General features: G+C 48.8%; 1 protein-coding gene across 5 annotated transcripts in view; it reads left to right on the top strand.

The window, feature by feature from the left end:
* Window positions 1-14,394: 14,394 nt before the first annotated feature.
* FMNL2 (formin like 2) overlaps window positions 14,395-15,062 on the top strand; it is a 148,938-nt gene continuing 148,270 nt past the window's right edge. For all 5 annotated transcript variants that reach the window (XM_065671210.1, XM_065671213.1, XM_065671211.1 and 2 more), the window contains exon 1: window positions 14,395-14,685. In XM_065671210.1, coding sequence (XP_065527282.1) covers window positions 14,569-14,685 — 117 coding nt within the window. In that variant the 5' untranslated portion in view covers window positions 14,395-14,568. The remainder of the gene's footprint in view (window positions 14,686-15,062) is intronic.

The following is a 15,062-nucleotide window of genomic DNA, read 5'->3' as shown; positions in this document are numbered from 1 at the left end:
CAAGATTTGCTTATGTTTAAAAAGATGTTATTTTGTTGCTTCTTCAGAAACAGCCTTGGATGGCATTTACTGTAGGACACTAAGTGGGTTTGGCCACTTTGGCTGGAGAGGAGAGCAGGCACTGGTGGTGCCTGCTGGGCTGTGTGGGATCTAGTGCACATTTAATAGCTACCCAAAAATGAACATCATCTTGTCTAAAAGCTTGTGCTCAAGATAGCTTGGCTATTAGAGAACTACAGGTCCTCTTTCATTTGCACCCCCACTGCTTCAAAGACCCACGGCAGGCTTCAACTGAACTGCTCAAAGTTTACCTCTGGGCAGGATCTGGCCCCATCCACTCACCAAACTGCATTAGTGGATCACATTTGTATGCAGCAGCTGAGCTCGGGAGACCATGCCACCATAGCTTGAATGGCTCCATCAGTCGTGCTTCTAACCTAGAAACAAGGGCTCAGCAAAGCTTATACCTTGGCATTGGAGTGTGTGCTGGCGTGCAGGAGTGATTTGTATGACTGACAGTTCAGGCAATGAAATTTACCTTGTTTCATTGTGGGGCTTGATGGGTTAGCAATGGGACAGGGCTCTGGCCACCAGGCAGGTCTCCCCAAGCCCACAAGGATGGCAGTGCCGTGGTCTACTGCTGTGCACCACTTTAGGAAGCTTTAGCATGCTGGGCAAGCTTCGGGAAGAACAGCTCCATCCCAGGGGATGCCTGCTCTGGAGAGCAGACATTAACCACTGCTGCTTCCTATGGATTTTAGAGGAAAGAAAACTCAGTTAAAAAAGCTGGAGGAATGTCACTGACTGCATTCTACATCTGTTACATCTCAGAATAATTTATTTTAACCTCTGAAGATATAAGTGAAAATATTTGAAGGAGATGGAGACTTGCCAGTATTTCCAGTTCATTATAAGGAAAGAACTGTTGCTTATAGCACTTTTTTGGAGCAGAGAATAGTCTGGTTTTAAATCCCTCAAGCAATGAGGAATCATGTACTCACCAATGGAAAGTGTTCCTCAGTAAAGAATTTACTAATTAAAAAAGTTTAATGTTTAAATTCAGTCTAAATTTCCTCCCTTTACATACATGTTCTGGCTGCTTTCTCTGGGCATTGCTGGGTCCCTGCTAACCTCAGCTGGGGTTCACCCAAGTGTCTTGCCTTGGCAAGCACACAGGCTTACACAGTGGGGTCAGCTTCATGCAGGGAACAAAGCTCTGGGCTTGGGTGTGCTCAGAGCTGGGGGAAAGCAGGGCAGGGACAGCTGGAATAGTGATTGTCTTGGAAGATGCTTAAACTCTCTGAACACGTGAGGCCAAGGGCAAGTGGTGGCCAGTGGTGGATCTGCATTTTGGCCACTCTGGGGACAGTCAGACCTTCCGTGGGGGCAGTGGGGATGTTGGCACTGGTGGGTGCTGCTGAGCAAGGTGTGACAAATGGCTCTGCCACAGGGAAAGTTGCAGATGCAGCCCCTCCATGACCAGCCCATGCAGTCCCTGTTTCACCACCACCAAACTGCAAATTCACTAAAAATGGTTCATTTCCCACTGCAGACTGCTTGTTCAGTAGTGCTTTGCACAGAACCACAAGCACGGCCCTGTACATGCAGAGGCAGTTTCTCCCCACTCTACTTGTGTGTAGGAAGGGATTGAAGGACCTGGGGGCAGAAGGACTTGCTCAAGCAGGATCATCTCCAACTGGGCTGGGTGAGAAATGTGAGCAGGCTTGATGACAAGTGTCCAGCGAACTGAATTAAGAAGACCCAGAGACATAAATAGTGAAGCAGCTTTACTTGAAAATGCCACTGTATAAGCAGATATGTATGTGTGTTATCCGGATTAAAATTTAATTAAATTCCTGCAAGATTTTTGGGTCTTCATAAATTTCCTTTGAGCTTTCTGCCAACTAGGATATGCTCACTGGCTTCAGAATATAAAAGCAAGTGGTGTTGTGTTTTGCAAATATATTTTATAATGCATGCAAGTGCTGACTATGTAAAAGTCTCGCTGGTTTCCACGATTAACAAAATTACAAAAGCACAAAGGGGGTAGCAGTTCTTCTTGTTTTTGACTATCCTTTAAAAACAAGAGCTGGATCAAAGTATCCTGTGATTAAGTTAATTAATCACACCCACGTCGTGAAAAACCATTGACTCTTCTGAACCCCCTTTTCACAGAGGGAGGACGTGAGGAGATGGCCAGGGTGGATTCTGGTGTGGGCTGGTTGTTTATTTACTCATTTTTCCCAAATAAGGACCTGGATGGGCTGGCTTGGCCAGAGGGCAGGGATGTCTCTGGCTGGGAGCAGCCAGGTGGGTGAGCAGTGGCAAACTTCCTGCCTGGCCCTCAGGGATCGGGGTGCACAAAAAGCTCTGCTGCTTTTAGCCTGTTTTGGGGTGATCCCTAGAAGTGAAGGACTGAGCTGCAGGGGCAAATGCTCAGCAGGCAGGATGGGCACAGAGACATTTGTCCTGAACACTGCAGGAATGGAATGACAAGACAGTGGTGAACTGGAAACACACCCTGGGAATGGGAGTCCCATGCCCTGTCATGCTGCTCCTACAAGGTTTGTATCTTCCTTGCTTTTCATCCAGTGCTTGTCCTTGTCAACACAGTGATGGCTTATCTCACGTAAAGACTTTTTATCTGGTATATCTGGCAAATGAGTGCCAGATGAGCCTTCACGGGATGGACATGCAGATCATCACCCCTAAGCTCAGTCCCCCCCTCACATTGTCCACATCACACTCATTTAAAAGGCTGCTGTAAATGTGCTCTCTCTGGGACCCTGTAGCAATCTTGCTAGACATGTGTTAAAGCACTTGGAAAATTCAACAGCAAACTGACAGTAACGTTACCAAGCTTTCAGATAAACAAGAAAGGGATTCCATGTGATTCAAGTCCAACCCATAGCTCCACCCTTACAAGCAGCATCTGACCACAGGAGGAACACTTGTGTTTTTCCAAGTGATGAAGCTGGAGAAGCTTCCAACCAGCCAGGAAGTCACAGCAAACAGCTTAGGACATAAATGTCACCTGCTTTGTTTAGCAAACACTAGAGCTTTTTTTGATGCCTTGCAATTAAGTGGACACTGAGAAGGATGTGTACCTATGAAGGTCCTCCCCCTCATGCAAGCATAGGGGACCTGGACTTGACTTCTGTCCAAAGACATCCCTGTCTGAACTGCGCATCCCAGCACAGACCAGGCTCTTACTTGTGCTACCTCTTGCTCCTTCTAAAACCAGCCCACGGATGAGTTTTTTATCAAATCCTACCTTTCTGTCCTCAAAAGCAAACTTACATCACCTTTGGTGGAGCAGGGGTTGAGGACTGCCGCTTACACTGGCTGCAGGGACCCAATCTCACAGGGGCTGGCTGTGGGAGGAAGGGAGCATTTTCTTGCCCACCCTTCAAAAATACTTATCATCAGCCAATTCTGTGGCTGGCTGATATACATGCGCTGTTTAATTCTGAGGGTCACTGAATTACAAACAATGATAACAGAACCGGTTTGCTGGTAAATGGTGATTGTGAGGTCTCTCCCTAGACTGGCAGATTTTGGCTCCAGCTCCTCCAAAAGGACGGGCAGGGTCCCACCCAGCAGCCACAGCAAGGAAAGACATGCACACTCACGTTGCTCAGTGCTGTCTGACCTCTTGGCATGCGCTGTTTTCTGTCCACACTTAAGATCTGGGAATTTCAGCTGGAAAGGAGATGAAGATTTAAAAGACAGGAGAACCAAAGGTCCAGACAGATTTCTGTCCTGGAGAATTACCAGTAGAGGACACACTGAGAAATGTGTGAAAAAGAATGTTCTTTCCCTGGTCATTTGCTACCTGAAGCATCCTCAGTCCAGAGATGGGACCTTCCCACTCTGAGGCAGTACCTGCACTGCTCTGTTGAATAAATCTCCTCCTCCATGAATCAAGCCAGTTTTGAGTCCCACAGCTGACCAATTTTTTGAGAATTAGTGAACCACCTCCCATGATGGTACAGACTTCCATCACACATCCTCTTCATTGTCTCCCTGGCAGACGTATCCCACCTTTTACAACCTCTCTGCTCCAAGGCTTTTGCCATCCCTCCCATCCCTCTGCCTTCACCTCTCACACTAGCCTCTCTGGCACAGAGCCAAGCCAGGGTCCCCTGCAGCCCACGGAGAGATGAAAGTGTCCAGTACAGATCCCAGAAAGCTGCTTGCCCGGCAAACAGCAGCCCAGGTTGGACAAGGGAAAACAAGGAGGGTGAGGTTTGACTTAACCCTTCTCCAGGGCTAAGTGCCTAAATCTGGAGTGCTGACTGTTGCGTGAGGTTGACAGTCTGAACGTTTTACTGTAATTGAGGTAATGAGGAGAGAGCTGAGAGTGTCTTGCACACCACAGTAAGTGATCTGCTACTGGGACATTGGATACAACACCCAATATGCTTCTCCAGCAGCTTTCTGGAGGGGATCAGGCCCAGCAGCAGTGAAGGCTGTGAAGACTGTAATTTTGTGAGAAAATGTTAAAAAATTTTCTTCAGCCTACACCCACAGATTAAGCCACAACCACAGATGAAAACACCTGATTATGGGTGAATTTGCACCAAACTGAATACTCTGCACACGGAGGATGAATTACTTTCAGTAAGTGGCATGGCACCACCCTGACATCCCACTTGGTCTGCCATTTGCCAGGTGCAAAATAAGCCTTTATATACCACCATTTATTTAAAGCTGAAATTAATGATAGGGCAGGGACTGCAGAGTTTAAATCCCAGTGCAGCATCGAAGGGGTTATACCAATAAGCCAACAGCTCCACGTGGAACAAAGCTGGCATTTCATGGAGAAGACAATGGATTGTGTTTTCTGTGTTCATTTTAGTCATCCATTTGGCATTGAGACTGAGGTCACCCACCCAGTCGTGCACTGCAGTATCTCTGTTCTAGCTAGCAAGGAGAAGCAAAACAAAGAGGAGCTGAGTTGGCAGGAATCAAACAGCAATCATGTATGGAAAAGTGCTCCGTTAAATGGCTTTTAGATAACATTGTTGCAGTCCATTTCAGGACACTGTTTAAAATCCTTCTGAATAAGCATTTTTTCTGACACACATTTTAGCACTTTGCATGGCCACTGGTCACACTCAATTCCCGTTTCACATCCCAAACAATAATTACTAGCTTGGCCTGGTTTTGCAGTGGAATGATATGATTTGCAATGCAAGCATTCAAACACCAGCCAAAAGGATGTAGCGACTGCTATCCATCTGTAAATATTTTCTCTAGCAACAGCTTCATTTCCTTTGAAACATTAAAAAGGTTGTAGTTCTGACATGCACGCATATGCAGGCACGTGCCTTAAAAAAAATACAGGAGGCACTCACATGCACACGTCTTGGTTTAGCCTGAGTTTTGAGCCATGCAAATAAGAGGCTCAGTTTGTCACCTCATCCAGTTTTCTAGGAAATGTGCTTTAATTGTGTTAGCACCAATTCAGAAACCGGCACTCTCTGTCACATGGCTTTATCCCCAGGGAGGTGGTGCTGCGAGCTCCTCCGCTCTGTCAGCGGAAAGTGCAGACAGTCAAGGACAAGGTGCAGTCCTTGCAGCTGTGCAGTCCTTGCATGCTGGTCAGCATGCAGTGGGCTCTGAAGCAGTGCTTTAGTGTTTGTTCCTTGCTTTGTTCTGAAACAAACTGGGTGTGAGCCAGTACAGGACTACACCACCATCACACTTTTTGAAGCTCCTCAGGTAAAGTGTCTTGTTGCTGGCTGGGAACACAAGAGCTCTGAGGTAGGGGTTACCTTGATGCTGTCCCTGAACCCCAGCCAACCAACATCACAAGCATTTCTCCAGGGGCAGGAGGGTTTGGGATGAGCCTTTCAGAGGCGATGCTGGTACTCAAGGCAGTGTTAAAAGACACACAACTGCAACCATCAGACATAGCTGTACACTGGGCCAGAAAGCAACAGGAACGTTGGAAGTCATATCAGCTGGTATCTCCAATTCCCCACAGCTGGCTTCTTAAAACAGCTATTAAAGATGCAGGAAGTTGTCTTCATGCTTCTTGCATCTAACATCATTTCACTCTTGCCTGGGTTCAGCCAAAGTGAGCCAGTCTGCCTTCAGTCCCCTGTTTCACTAAAGCAGTAAATAATTCAGTGTGAACTTCTGTTATCCTTGTCTTGTAATAGAAGTGATGTTTAGAGTTCATTGGAAAGGGGAAATCTTTATTTTATGGCAAAACTCACATGGCTGACCTTTTGTTCAATTTAGCATCAGAACAAAACCTTGCACTGTGGGACCTGCAGGGAAATGGACCTGCTGAACACCTGCAGGAGCAAAGCAGTGACTCGTCCAAGCGTCCAGCTCCCAGAAAGCTTGCTGGTCAGCTGAGGAACTCCAGATCTGTGTACCTGAGCTCACGTAGCAGTGCTTTTTGCTACCCTGAAAAGCTATCAGCTGAGACTGATGAATCTCAAATCAGTATCCACTACAAATAGGGTGTTAGAGGTAGAGACAGTCACACCAATTTGGTCACACCATAGGAGCAGGTGGGACCTCACAGGCTACAGCTACAGACAGAGAAGCCATCCCCACCTTCACAGGGTTGCTTGCTTGGTGAGTGATGGAAAGCATTCCCAGGAAAGCTCACGCCCCACACTCCTTCAGCTCTCAGGGATGCGGAAATGGGTGAAAGCAACATTTTTGCTCAGGAAATGCAGAAGAGACCCTAAATTTAAAACAAAAGCAAAGAGAGGGCTGCAGCACTGCCAGCCCTGCATTGCCCTGATGTCTGCATGGGAAGGGAGGGCTGAGGTGGGGGCCATGCCCAGCAACAGCACTGCTGGGACCTTCGGCCACTGCAAGATATTGACAGAGAGCTGGTGAGATCAGAAAACATGCTTTAAAGTGCAAGGTCTGGAAAAGGTATTTCCAGTGACTGCACAAACCTTGCTCTTGGAAATCTTCCCCCTCCCCCTGCTTTGCTGGGAGACAAATGTTATTAATCAGTCCTGTAAATTGAAATCCATATTTTTCTCATGAGTTCTGAAACCCATTTAAGGCTTCTAAACAGCTTCTATCAGCTGAAAAGATTAATTTTATTCCTCTTGCCTAACCATCCTTGGGAGTTCTTTGTCAAGAGCCTTTGGTGGAAAAACAATGGAAACTTGTGGGGCATTTCTGTCCAAGGCCTGCGTGGAAGCACACGGAGCTTTTCTCCTGCTGTGGGCACAATGGCTGGCATTGTCCCATGGCTGTCATTTGGAGCGACGAGCCAGCTGAGGGCTGAGGAGACGACTGAATACAGCCCCTCCACTGCACACACTGATAGCTGCCCCAGGAAAAAAAAAAAAGAGAGAAAAATCTTTTTGCAATTAAAAATAACAGTCCACGAAGGTTAGAAAATGTCCCCGTATTAAATTATTCTGTCCTAGCTATGGCTTTTACAGCCAGTTTAAAGCTGACAGACAGGCACACAGATACACGTCTACTCTAGCCTCTGTCTCCATCTGTGTTCAGAAAGTGCGGCTTTATACTCAGATATAAGCGTTACTAAATTTTGACTCATTCTCTTCCATTATTTTCTGCTCCATTATCTCAGTTTCATTAGCATTTACAATTCTTCCCCTTTCTGGGAATTCAGAAGTTGTGTTTTGTCCGCTTGCCTTCCTGCCAATAAATCATGAATGAGCTCCTGGCGAGGAAATAACACTTGTGTTACATTTACTCACGAGTGAGATGGCATGAGGCTGAACACAGAAATCCCATGTCTTGCTCTGGATGTCACCATCACAGGCTCTTCTCACCACCCCAGTACAGGGTGGGTGCACATGCAGGGGCTCCTCTGGTGAGCACTGGCTGTGGGCTGGAGGCTGTGATGCTATCAAGAGCTTTGAGTCAAATGGAGTGCTCAGTGCCCTCTCACTATCCACTGCTCTTCTGGGGGATCCTCTGCCCCAGCCTTTTCACTCTGTTTCCACATGTGATTCTCAAGTTATCTACAATGTGTTGGGAAGTGGGAGAAGAAAAGAGGCAGGGTGTGTGGGTTGTGTGCCAGCTGGGCTCCTCATGCTGAGGAGACCCCCATGTCCCCTTAGCTCTGCTTTGCTGGCTTGTCATTTGCTTTAATGTGACTGCATTTGCAGGCTGTGAGCTACTGCCGGTCTTCAGACCCTGCTCAGCAGTTCATCTCCTCCATCAGGCTGCCCAGCCTAGCAGCAAACTTAATGTACACTGACCAAGCAACTCCTTGTCAGTGCACATCCTGGAAGCTTCTCTGACGTGCACAGATACAGGCTGAGTGAGGATCACAAATCTGTTTCCTCTTATTTCCAGTGCATGGAATGTTTCAGCCTTAGTTTTTGTTAGTTTCTTGAAGAAGTGTAACAGATGAGCAAGTACCCTGTTTTCGTAAGTGCGTCTCTCGGGGACGTTTTAAAAGCAGACACTGTGTACTACATCCCACAGAACAAATGCTCATGCTGTTTTCTATAACTGATTCTTTATCCAAACTGTAGCGAATCATTCAGACTAGCTGTCCGGAGAAGAATAATCTGAGCTTTATTAAAAATAAATTGGACTGAGTCCTCAGCAGCCCATGGTGCCAGGCAGGTTTGCACTTGACTGAGAAGAACAACCCCAGTTCTGCCATCACCTTTAAAAATTAACAGGATCCTGCACTGCCCCTACCTGACAAGATCCTGGAGCTATGGTTGTCAGGCCTGAGTGGGGTGGTGGGCAGCACCCTTCCTCTGCCTCTGGCTTGGAGGCAGAGGGAGCCGGGCGTGCTGGAGGCGTTTTCCCAGGAGCCATTCCAGTGCCAATTTGGGGCTGGACTGCTGTTGGTCTGTGCTGGACTACAGACAGGGGAAGGTGGGGGTCCTGTGCTCATCCTTCTCCAAAGTTCACCTCAACTGTATGGTGCCACTGAGGGCACCTGGGTCTTCAGGCAAGAGACTTGCTCCCTCAAATGCAGCTCTCAACCGCTGCAGCCCTAGGGTGCTTGTGAAGGTGGATGGTGCTGTGAGATAGAGAGTCCAGGTAGGGCTGATGCAAAAGCTGCTGCAAAAAATCAGACCTCCATCGTGGTCTTGTGATCCTGGGTCTGTTCTTCCCACTAGGCTTCTCTCCAAAGGAGAGGGAAGGGATCACAGACTGCTCACCCTCTTCCCTTGCACAGGGAAAAAAAGAAAAAAAGGAAAAGGAAGTCCTATGGGCTGTCCACTGGTTTGAACAGATGGCAGCAGCATGGACCAGGACCAGGACAAAGCACAAGCATTTAAGGACAACATCAGGCTCTAGGTGCCCCCGTGAAGAGTCAGATAACGTGTGTTCCAGGCCCTGCATTAAAGCAGCCAGGTGGGACAAGCTGACTCCACAGCCTTGCCTTCTGTCTAGTTAGTGGGCAGAAAACCAGGCGTGGGCCCGACGGAGACATGGCAAATGAGTATGGGGGCCTTAATTCACGTCTCAGAAATCCAGGTCAGTAAACCAGCAGTGGCAGAAACAGGGCTGTTTGCCATTACTGCAGCTTTTCTGTTAAACACATCTGCTCAGACTTCCTCTGAAAAGCACCCTCTGGACTAGCAGGAGCTCTCACTGCTGAGCACTGATCCACTCCCCTTGCCATGCTGCCCTTGCACACATGTCCCGCGATTTGCAATTAAGCCTATGTATTTTCAAGCAACAACTCAAAAATCAGAAGGAAGATGTAAAATCATTGTGCTAAGTATTTCCACATGGCACTTCTCCTCAAAGCTGAGAAAAAGAAGTACTGTCAGGGTTGCCCTTAATCCTGTTGCATGTTGCTGTGTGTCATTCCACGCTTGGTGTGGGGTTGCACACAGCCTGGCTTCAGGCTTGTCAGTCCAGTGCCACAGGCTGGGAGGTGTCCCTGTGCCTCAGGAAAAAGCAGCAAGACTGAAAATATCGATTGGTCTCGGATTAGGCGGGCGTAACTGCATGCACCCTTCCTGCAGGAGATCTGGATGTGATATTTAGTGCTTGCTGGCAGTAGAGGAGTGGTCCTGAGGAGAAACTGGAGGCTGATCTCATCACTATTGACATCACAGTTTTGCTTTGATGAAGCTGCATCTGATCTGCACAGGCAAGTGTTGGAAGTAAGTGGACGTCAGCACAGTTAAACCAGAGCATAGCTGCTGCAAGTAAATCAGATTCAAAGTTAATAATTTGATTTCTAATAGACAGAGAAAAATCAGAGGGCTAATAATGTGTGAACCTAATAACTCTGTGTACTGGGACTCAGCATTTCCATCTGTTATCACCAGCTCCGATCTCAGCACAAGACGCAGAAACAGCAATTGTGCAATGAGGATGTGAACACAGGCATGGAAAGAGACAGTAGAAGACAGACACACATGGCCACCTACGTGGCAGAGGGTAGGATCAAAGCCAATGAGGCTTTATGTGCTGCACGTGCCATAGAAAAGGTGTCGATACGGCAATTGGTAAAGGCCTTTGGAATGACTGCAAACTTTCCAGGTTCCAGGTGGTTTTTAGATTTGTATTTCGTTAATTCTCAAAAAAAAAAAAAAAAATGCATGCTGTTCTAAGATAACCTACAATAACACTAAGGCTAACAGGCCTGACCTTTATTTTGCAACTTATTTCTACAATCTGTTGAGGCTAGATAAGGCAGGTTTCTGGTGCTTGTTGGAAACTGCTATAAATAAAAGCTAATAGACACTGAAGTAGATAGCAGATATGTCGTGCTAGGTAAAACATGATGAACTGAAGTGAAACCTCACCTTCTTTAACAGTGGATGTGCACGAGGATGAAGACTAGCAAGTATTTATTTCCAATCATCAGAAAATCCCTGCAGAAGCTGATTTTCCTTGAAAAGACTGGTCTCAGAAAGCAGCCTATTTATTTTGTTTTTACATTTATTGCAGAAGAAGTCCTCTGTAGTTGTCTAGGCAAGGTCAGCTGCTCATGCGCTGCAATCAATCTCTTCTTAAGTGTACACCACTCAGCTCTCGTGATGGGAGTTTATGGTTGCACTACATCTTTATTCTGAATGAATACTACCTTTACCACTGCTGAGCTAGGATCTAGCTATTAATTAAAGCCTGACCCTCCAGCTTTAAGAACATTTTGACAGATCACCCGGAACTTCACTGAAGTGTCCGCTCAGGATCTGTCTGGAAATGCTGAGCAATGGGTGAACATGAGGGTTCATAAAACAATCTTATTTTACTTTTGGAGTTTCTTCCATAGAACGCTGGTTCACAGCAGGACTTGGCCCCAGACGTCCATCTTTGTTTCACTGTGGAGATGTTGGTGACAAGCAGAAGTATTGGTTAGCTTCAGTAAAGGCTGAGAAGTATTTGTCTCATTCCCCAGTGAAATTCCACATGTGCACAAGGAAAAGGCCCTTGCAGAGCTGGTGCAGCCATTAATCCTGGTGCAGCCAACAACTTCCCTAGTGGCCATCCCTCAGCATGAGCTGCCGAGGTGCCTGGGATGAGCTCTATAAATTACACATTGTATATCTGATTTTAATTAATAAATGCAAAAGAAATAAGGTCTTGTTTATTAACTTTGATCCCAGAATAGACTCTTTAGCTTAAGTGTGAGCCAGGTAGGTAGCTTTTTTATTTAGCAATGCTGCCACACTAATTTTGACATTTGCAAATGTCAACATCCCAGTTACAGACTACAACAAATTGCTCAAAAATCATCTTGTTCTTTTAAAGAATCCCTTTCTTTTGCACTACTGCATAAATCATCACCATACACGATGGTTAGTTTCATTAAAAATTTTGCAAGTCTGTTTTTGAACTGAATATGCCTCATAGCACAACTTAGAGCTGCCTTTGGCTTCTTGCCTAAATGTAAGCCAAAGAATCCAGTTTGCCCTGCAATTATCCTAACCTTTCCCAGGTATGCATGGCTAGCAGCAGCTCCCAGTCCCCGAACAACTCCCTTTGTCCAGAGTGACTTAGAAATCCCCTTGATTCAGAAAACTAAGGATCACAAGTGCTTCCATGGTGGGAGGTATTGACTGGAAAATGCCAGGACTCCTCATTATTGGAGTAAGTTTGTTGTAGGTAATTAACAGGACATTCAGGTTTCTCTGTAAAGGTGTGCCATGTTCCTTTTCCCACATGCAATGTAAGGCAAGTAACGCTTCCCTATACCACATAACTGCTGTAGCTGGGACACTTCAGCACTGCGTTTGCTGCGGGGTTTGAAAGGGAGCTGAGGGCTAATGGTGGGTGATTCCTGGTTTGCAGTGCTCGGCTTCAGGCACCCTGCTCCACAACAGGAGCCTGGGGAATGGCGACTGCTCAGAACAGCTGGCAATTTGCTGTTGGAAGACTAAAGGATCCCTGGCTAAAGACCGTCGTCAGTGCCCTGACCCTCATCTGTTATCTGTGATAGTCCAATGTTCCTTTATCTCACAGCAGCTTAATTAACTGATTAATCTTTCAAAGAATTATGATAGTCTTAGATAAAAGACATCAGGAAAAGTATCTGTTACTAATTCCTTCACTATTGACAGTAACATTAACTCCCAAGAACTGTCCAGGATTTTAAAACTTTGTTTAATAAGAATACTGCAAGAATTTTAGGCTTTTAACAAAAGATTTATATGAAATTCTCACCTGTCCCTCGGGTAACCCTTCCTGGCACCTGTGGAGCGGAAATCCACACCTTCAGCATCACTCAGGGTCCCGGGCCAAGTCCTGTGCTGGCTGATGCTCCATGGGCAAGGTGCCCTGGTGAGGTGCAAGCCAGGACAGGGTGTGCTGCTCACCATCCCAGCTGTGAATGTATTACGTCTTTAATTAGAATTAGGGCATTGAATTTAGAGGTTTAGAGGACACACATGGAAAAGCATACTGTCACTTCGTTGGGTTTTGACTGCAGGAGTGTGTGTTGCAGCACGACTCCCAGGGTGTTGCTTTTGTGGCAGCTTTGCAAGCTGTGCCTCTAGGACAACTGTCATCCCAGATAACGAAAATTAGGAAACGGTCATTTTCTAACCAATAATGTTTATCTTTTTGCCTTCCCCCTCCCCAGTTAACCTCCATGTAGGTAGTTACCATCTCCTACCAGGCAAAATCAGAAACGCCTCCACATCACAGGAGAAATTTATACAAATCCCACTGCAGAGTGCACTGGTATGTTTACTGCTAGCTGTCAGGTAACAGCGCTAGTCATCATTGTGTATCTTCATTCATGAGATTTACCGAGTTCCCTGAACTACCTGGCAGCAAAAGGCAGAACTTCACAGATAATAATGGAGAGCCCTTAACAATGTTTGTAGCTTTATCTGCAATTGTGAGCTGGCACAATGCAGAGCACTAAAGTGGCACACACGCACACCCCCACTCTGGGATGACAAAGCAGGAATGGACTGAAGTGATGATCTGGAGGAGAAATAGCAGTAGGAGTGTCATTGTGAAGGTGAAAGCTGAGTGAAAATCGTTCTTCTCTGGAAGGATAATCTAATGTTATTATAAGGCAATGGGATATGGATTGGGGTGTGTGTGTGTGCGTGACAGGAATTAGGTCTTGCACTGGAGAATAAACCAGATGTTAAGTGCAAGGCAGCACAGTCACCATACGGGTTGATAGCATCTCAAGCTGCATGGCAGGATTTCCCCAAACTGGATGTAGATACTGAGGTACCATGCCACTGGCGCTGCGGTTTTGACTCAGCCTCTGCACACGGCCCAGGTTAAAGTATTAGTGGGGTCTGGGTTTTACCACCACAATGCTTGAACACCGTGTTGGAGAGCACTTGCCAGGAACGATAAAGAAACGATAAATAGCATCTGAAGACCAGGCAGCTTTGATACGGTTGGAAGATGATCCTCCCGATTACGCTGAGGCTCCGTTGTCTCGAGTACGGGTTTGTTGGGGTGGTGTCACCCTGAGACTGATCATCCCGCTGTTGCAGTATCACTAAATCAAGGTGCAAACTGGGGGGCAGCAAGCAGGGCCGCAGCTCCTAGAATCCCCTCAGCGTACAGAAGGCTGCCCCGCCACTCGAAGCCAAGAGGCCCCTGAGCCGCAGAGGCGGTGTCCCTCAGTGCAACACCACTTCAGGCACCTGGAGGTGCACACCGCGGGGCCCACCGCCCCGCACACGCAGACCCCCACGGCCAAAGCTGAGGGCAGCCGGCGACAGGCTGGCTGCCTGGGGGAGCCTTGCGGGGACAGCGCAACCCGCCGAGGGAAAATGGACGCCAAGGGGTCGCTTCAGCCCCCACCCACGCTCAAGGCCCCCGCCATCCCCGCAGCCAGCCCCTTCCCGAACGGCCCTCCCCCGGACGGCGGTGGGACTACGAGTCCCAGCGCGCCCCGGGCCGGGGGCGGAGCGGGGCTTTGTGCGGGCCGTGCCGGCCGCGGGGCGGCATGCGGGGGAGCCGCCGCCGAGCCGCAGTCGGAGCCGTAGCGAGCCCGCCCCGGGGGGAGGGCGAGGGCGGCGAGCCATGACGGGCGGCGGCGCGGCGTTCCGCCGTCGGTGCTAGAGGGCGACCGCGGGGCGCGGAGCCCGCCTGGCTCGGCGGCGCGGAGCGCGGAGGTAGCGCGGAGGGGCTGCCGCCGCCGCCGCCATGGGCAACGCGGGGAGCGTGGACTCGCAGCAGACGGAGTTCAGGGCGCACAGCGTACCTCTGAAGCTGCCCATGCCCGAGCCCGGTGAGCTGGAGGAGCGCTTCGCAGTGGTCCTGGTGAGTGCCGGTCCCATTGTCTGTGGGGAGCGGGTCGGGCTGCCTGGGCGAGGGCGCCACGCTCTGCCGCCCGCCCGCGGGCCTCCGCGGAGGGGCTGAGGAAGAGTTGGGGGCCCCGCGCCCGGCCCGGGGCCGTGCGCGGGGTGCGGCTGCTGCGTGGCTGGGAGCCGGGGAAAAGTTGGAGACTGAGACGGGAACTGCCCCGCCGCGCTCTCCTCCCGGCGGCGCGGCCGCCCGGTCTCCGCCGGGGCCGGGGGCACAGGTGGGCTCTGCGGGACGGTGTCGCCCGCATCCCGCGGCCCGGCCGGAGGCGGCGGGACGGGGCCGGGGCCTCGGCGGAGGGGGCGGGAGGGCAGCGGAGCGGGGCCAGGCGTGTG

This window comes from Lathamus discolor, chromosome 3, assembly GCF_037157495.1.
Source record: "Lathamus discolor isolate bLatDis1 chromosome 3, bLatDis1.hap1, whole genome shotgun sequence".
In the NCBI taxonomy this organism is placed as follows: domain Eukaryota; kingdom Metazoa; phylum Chordata; class Aves; order Psittaciformes; family Psittacidae; genus Lathamus; species Lathamus discolor.
The sequence above is the reverse complement of the archived record's forward strand: the minus strand, read 5'-3'. Positions and strand labels throughout refer to the sequence as shown.